This window comes from Lipotes vexillifer, unplaced genomic scaffold (assembly GCF_000442215.2).
Source record: "Lipotes vexillifer unplaced genomic scaffold, Lipotes_vexillifer_v1.1 scaffold914, whole genome shotgun sequence".
Taxonomy (NCBI): domain Eukaryota; kingdom Metazoa; phylum Chordata; class Mammalia; order Artiodactyla; family Lipotidae; genus Lipotes; species Lipotes vexillifer.
The window spans coordinates 4,505,917-4,512,454 of record NW_006780388.1 but is presented as its reverse complement, the minus strand read 5'-3'; the positions used below and the strand labels follow the sequence as shown (position 1 = coordinate 4,512,454).

The 6,538-nt window shown below is 48.3% G+C and overlaps 1 protein-coding gene across 1 annotated transcript in view; it reads right to left on the bottom strand.

Annotated features, from left to right (window-relative positions):
- Positions 1-299: 299 nt before the first annotated feature.
- Positions 300-6,538, bottom strand: part of LOC103080024 (interleukin-9 receptor) — a 28,289-nt gene continuing 22,050 nt past the window's right edge. The window contains exons 10-12 of the mRNA XM_007453680.1: positions 3,029-3,202; positions 2,749-2,827; positions 300-462 (exon numbers count right to left, since the gene is read on the bottom strand). Of these exons, the coding sequence (XP_007453742.1) occupies positions 300-462; positions 2,749-2,827; positions 3,029-3,202 (416 nt within the window). The remainder of the gene's footprint in view (positions 463-2,748; positions 2,828-3,028; positions 3,203-6,538) is intronic.

Below are 6,538 nucleotides of genomic sequence, written 5' to 3'. Positions count from 1 at the left end.
CAGGCCCGGAGCCCTAGATCAAGGTGTTGGGAGCCCGCCACTCTTGCGGGTTCTGGGGTCAGTCGGTCCCAGGCCACCCTCAGCCCCGTCTCTGTCTCTGCCATCACACTGCCTTCTCCCCCGTTTGTCTGTGGTCAAATCTCTGCCCATGAGGACCTCCCCACACACACGTCAGTGACCTCGTCTCTCCCCGGGCACCTCTGCAGTGGCCCATCTGCCCACAAAGTCCCATTCTGAGGTCCCAGGAAGTCCGTCTTCCGGGGCCTCTTGAGGTGACCAATCCTGGTGGCTGACACAGCTCATGGGGGTGGGGCCCCAAGGCCGGAAGCCAGGAGCCTCACGGAGGACATGGTGTCCTGACTCAGGGAGGACAGACGGACAGGCAGAGGCGAGAGGGCGGCCAAGTGGGCAGTCAGCCCTTCCCTCCGGGGAGTGAGGAATCTCTTGAGGGCCGGGCCAGAGCTGGTGGGCGGGACGCGGAGGTCAGAGGCAGGCGGCCTGGTCTGCGACATGTGGGTCACATAACGGCCACCAGCCCCAGCCCTAATGCTAACCCTCCAAACCACCAACACCAAGCCAGATCTAGTCAAACCACACAAATACATCATACAAAAGAAAATTACACCAGTATACCTTGTAAATATGAACGCAAGCATCCTCCACAAAATTAGAGCAACATGAAACGGACGGAACATGAAATGGACGATGCCATTAGCAGCTCTCTCTGCACCAGAAATGTCAGGTTGTTCAACATATTAAAACTAAGCAATGTATTGAACCTCTGTTACGGTGTGAAGTAAAAACACATGATCGTATCAATTACTGCAGAAGCTATAATCAAAATCCGGTGCTATTTCATGATACAAACACTCAAGAAAGTAGGAATAAAAGGAAATTTGTTCAACATGAAAAAGAGTAGTACACAAAGCCACAGCTAACATGCTCAATGTTAAAAACTGAAAGCTTTCCTCCTGAAATCAGGAACAAGGCCAGGACACTGGCCTTCACCACTGTTACTTAATAGTGTATTAGAAGTTCTACCCAGAGTCTTGAGGAAAGAAATAAAAGGCATCCATGTGTGAATGGAAAAATTAAAACTGTGTCTACTCACAGAACACAGATCACATCATCTTATATATAAAACATCCTGTAACAACAAAAAAATTATTTGAGCTAGTCAACTAATTCAGGAAAGTTATAGGATAAAATATCAATTCACAAAAATCTATCTTGTACGTATACGTTAGCAATAAATAATCTGAAAAAGAACTTAGGAAAACAATTTAATTTTAAATAATGTCAACATTAATATTTAAGAATATATTTAATCAAGATACAAGACTTGCTTTTATGTACGTAAAGTTGTCTGCACATTTGAAATTACTGGGAAGTAAATTACTTTTCAAACCACCACGTCAAAACCATGCCAGAAAAGCAGAGAAAACATCAAGCTTCCATACTGAGGCCAAGCCTTACCCAGACCCAGTTCACCCGAAGTCCACATGTCATTTAGAGGCATTGTGGGAAGACTATATTAGGGCTTCCCAATAGAAAGGACTTCCCTTTCTTCCCTGTTGTGGATGACCTGGATGTGGTAGAAACAGTGGGATTTTGGAATTCCAATTTTCCAAAACATTCCCCCAAAAAGCTATTAGAAATAATAAATGAATTCAGTACAGATCAATTCACAGAAATCAACTGCATTTCTAAACACTAATAATGAACCATCAGAAAGTGGAAAAAAAAAACTCTACTTACAACTGCATCAAAAAGAACAAAATAACAAGGAATAAATTTAAGCAAGGACGTGAAAAACCTGCACACTGAAAACTTTAAGACGTTGATGAAGAAACTGAAGAAGACACAAATCAATGGAAAGATACCGCGTGTGCATGGAATGCAAGAATTACTATTGTTAAAATGTCCATTCTGGGCTTCACTCCATGGCGCAGTGGTTAAGAATCTGCCTGCCAATGCAGGGGACAAGGCCCGAGTCCTGGTCGGGGAAGATCCCACATGCCGTGGAGCAACTAAGCCCGTGCGCCACAACTACTGAGCCTGTGCTCTAGAGCCCGCGAGCCACAACTACTGAAGCCCACAACTACTGTTGCGGAGTCCGCGCTCCGCAATGGGAAGCCAGCGCACCACGACGAAGAGTAGCCCCCGGCTCGCCGCAACTAGGGAAAGCCCGCGCGCGTCAACGAAGACCCAACGCAGCCACAAATAAATAAATAAATTTATCAAAATAAAATGTCTATTCCCCCCAAAGCAATGTACACAGTGAATGCAAGCCCTCCTAAAATTCCAATGGTATTTTTTCACAGAAATAGAGCAAAGTCTCCTAATATCTGTGTGGAACCACAAAGGACCCCAAATAGCCAAGGCGACACTGAGAAAGGAGCACAGGCTGGAGGCATCTCCCTCCCCGACTTCACACTACCGGTATGACGCTACAGTCACCAACACAGTGCGGAACTGGCACAAAAACAGGCGCACGGACCAGAGGCACAGGACAGAGAGCCCAGAATTCAACCCACATGGAGGGGGTCCATTCATTTATGACAAAGGGGCCAAGGACACACCAAGAGGAAGGACAGTCCCCGCCATAAACGGTGCTGGGAAAACTGGACACCATCTACACCACACACCAAACTGACTAAAAACCCAGCTTTCCACAGCAAGCGCTTCTGGGTCGTCTGAAAACAGACGTCAGTCACCCAGAGGAAGCTTCTCCCCACTTCTCCTCACCTTCTCCTCCCGGCGTCGCCTGGGTCGTCAGGAAACCCAGCTCCCGTCAGCGTGGACGCAGCCCCGTGTTGTCCTGAAGCTGAAACCCCGGCGAGTCCTAAGGAGACTGAGCTCTGTCAGCAGAGACGCTGACCCGGACGTCCCAGCCGAAGCCCCGGCGGTGCCTGAGGAGACCCAACTGCTCTCAGCTGGGCGCAGAGTCGAGCCCGCGGGGAACGCGTGTGCGCAAGCTCAGGAAGTCTCCCCACTTTCTCCTCACAATTTCCTCCCGCGTCGGCACCTCCGGGCAGGTCCTGAGGAGACTGGACTCCTGTCAGCGAGGACACGGCCCCGCGTTGTCCCGAAGCCCTGGCGGGTCCCGAGGAGGCCGAGCTCCCGCCAGCCGGCCGCAAACCGAAGTCCGGGGGCGGAACTCGCACGCACGGCGGGGTCAGCCGGGTGGGTTGCGCGCCCCCTGCGGGACGCCCAGGAAGTGCAGGCCCCGCAGCGCTCCGCTTTCAGCCAGGCCGCACTCCCTGCGGGCCCTTGGGCTGCTCCCACTAAATTTTGGAAATTCAAATTGAAATCGAGCTGAATATCCTGCCGTGTCTTCTCAAAACATAGTTAAGGAGCAGCTAAGTGGAAACCATATGCAATGAAATGAATGCAGACAGAAGCTTTACAACTGACACCGAAAGGCACTCAAAATTGTCCACAAGTTTAAATCGCAAAACTAACAATTCTAGAGAAGGGACTTCACTGGAGGCCCAGTGGTTAGGACTCCGCACTTCCGATGCAGGGGGCGCAGATTCATCCCTAGTCAGGGAACGAAGATCCTACATGCCCTGCAGCACAGCCAAAATAATAATAATAATAAAATTTTAATTAAAAAATATGAGCTAGTGGACTAGACAGTGATGGCGGGTGGCCTCGGCCTGCAGCGGCTTGAAGCAGGGTTTCGGTTCCCTGCCAGAGATTGAAGTCAGGCCGTGGCAGTGAGAGCGCTGAATCCTAGCCACTAGACCACCAGAGACCAGGGGCCAGTGACAAGGCCCTGGCCTATCAGCTGTGTAGAAATGCATTTCCACATAGAGATGGAAAATAGTGAAACAAGTAAAGTGTTTATTAGGAGGAAAAAGGGTACATGTAGATTGACACAAGGGCAGGCTCAGAGAGAGATTTTGCGCCCTCATGGTAGTTTGAATCACTTTTATGGGGCATTTCTTCCAGGTTTCCTTTGGCCAATCATCTTGCTTTGCCTGGTTCTGAGTCTGTATTTGGTTTATCTCAGGGTCCTCCCATGTGTGCGCGTGCATCTCTTAGCCAAGATGTAGCCTAGAGAAGAGGCCTATGGGTAGGTTGGCATCACTTACTGTGGGGTGTCGCCCCCTCCCTATTTGACCCCCAGGAGCCTTTCTGCGCATGTGTAGTCGGAGAGGTCTCCTTGACCTCGAGAATGAGGAATATGTGGTCTTTTATCTCTTATCTGGGCAGGACTCAGCTCTTCTCTTTCTCCTCATCTTGGAGTATCTGTCCACATGGGACAAACTCCAGCTGCTCAGCCTGGGGCCCGTCTATCTCCTGCCTCAACAGGAACTCTCCTTCCTTGCTGGTGGGATGCACGTACAGCCACGCTGGAGGTCAATTTGGCAGTTTCTTCCAAATCTAAACAAATCTCACTTTAGGATCCAACAATCACACCTCCAGTATTTAGACAACTGCTTTGAAAAACTGTATTCAAGGGGCTTCCCTGGTGGTGCAGTGGTTGAGAGTCCGCCTGCCGATACGAGGGACACGGGTTCGTGCCCCGGTCCGGGAAGATCCCACATGCCGCCGAGTGGCTGGGCCCGTGAGTCATGGCCGCTGAGCCTGCGCGTCCGGAGCCTGTGCTCCGCAACGGGAGAGACCACAACAGCGAGAGGCCCGCGTACCGCAAAAAAAAAAAAAAAAAACTGTATTCAAACAAAAACTAACATAAAATTATGCACAGCCCAAGACTGTTGTTTTGGGATTTTTTGGTTGTTTTTTTGTTTGTTTTCTTCTTAACTCCATAGACATTATAACTGTACATACAATCAATGTTTGTATTTACCACTGTTTTTGTTATTCATTCTTTCTTGCAGCTCAGACTTCTGAAATATATCCTTCAGTAGAGTCTGAACAGGGTGGGGCTAGTGAGGCACCAGGGGCACGACATTCAAGGAGGAGCTCCTAGGACTTCCCTGGTGGTCCAGCGGTTAAGACTCCGCGCTCCCAATGCAGGGGGCCCAGGTTCTATCTCTGGTCAGGGAACTAGATCCCGCATGCCGCCACAACGAAGATCCCACGTGCCGCAAGTAAGAACCGGTGCAGCTAAATAAATATTTTTTAAAAATTATGCACAGCACATTCCTAATGGCTAAAAACTTAAAGATATCAGGATGTCCTTCTGTAAATGAATACATAAGCAAATTGGGGCACATACATGTCAAGGGGAGCAGAATGTGCCACCCCAAAATATGTCTCTTTGGCATAAGGATTATTGTGAGCTCATTTATTTTTTTTTAATATTTATTTATTTATTTGCCTGATTCAGGTCTTAGTTGTGGCCCGCGGGATCTTCATTGTAGTGCCCAGGCTCCAGAGCATGTTCCCTGACCAGGGATCAAACCCACGTCCCCTGCATTGGAAGGCGGATTCTGAACCACCGGACCACCAGGGAAGTCCCTGAGCTCATTTATTTTTAATTAATTAAGTTTAATTTAATTAATTAATTTGGGTGTGTCAAGTCTCAGTTGAGGCACACAGGATCTTTGTTGAGGCATGCAGGATCTTTTTTTTGTTTTAAGTTGTGGCATGCGGACTTTAGTTGCAGCCAGCGGGCTTCTTAGTTGCTGCATGCAGACTGTTGTTTGCGGCATACGGGATCTAGTTCCCCGACCAGGGATCGAACCTGAGCCCCCTGCATTGGGAGCTCAGACTCTTACCCACTGGACCACCAGGGAAGACCCTCATTTATTTATTTATTTATTTATTTATTTATTTATTTATTTATAATAACTTTTTTATTTATTTTTGACTGCGTTGGGTCTTCGTTGTTATGCGCGGGCTTTCTCTAGTTGTAGCGAACGGGGGCTACTCTTCATTGCAGTGCGCTCCCTCATTTATTTATTTATTTTTTATTTATTTTTATTTTTTATTTTTATTTTTTGCCATATGTGGGCCTCTCACTGTCGTGGCCTTTCCCGTTGCCGGACGCGCAAGCTCAGCGGCCATGGCTCACGGGCCCAGCCGCTCCGCGGCATGTGGGATCCTCCCGGACCGGGGCACGAACCCGTATCCCCTGCATCGGCAGGCGGACTCTCAACCACTGCGCCACCAGGGAGGCCCCCTCATTTATTTTAAAAAACAGCAGACACAGGAGAATCTCTGAAAAATGAGTAGAATTTGCCCTTTTGGGAGGGAAATTTACATTTATGCAAATCTCCATTTGAAAGGGTTCTCCCTCTCCGCACAGGGACTTGGAGGATGACTAAATCACATGAAACTGCTGTCAGTGGAGAAGACCTAACTTAAATCTGCATAAGAATCATACCCTTGTCCACTGTGCTTTGCCTGATAAGCTCCCTTACTGGCTCCCCCCCAACCCCATTATCTTTCTTTTGTTTTTAGCTGAAGATGGCATTTAAGGAAATAACTTGGGTCATTTAAGGGAGTTACTCAGTTTTCCTGGGTATCTCCCATGTATACAATAGGTATACATGTTATCAAACTTCTATTTTTTTTTCGCCTGTTAATCTGTCTTTTATTGGTTGGGGGTAAGGGGATCTCA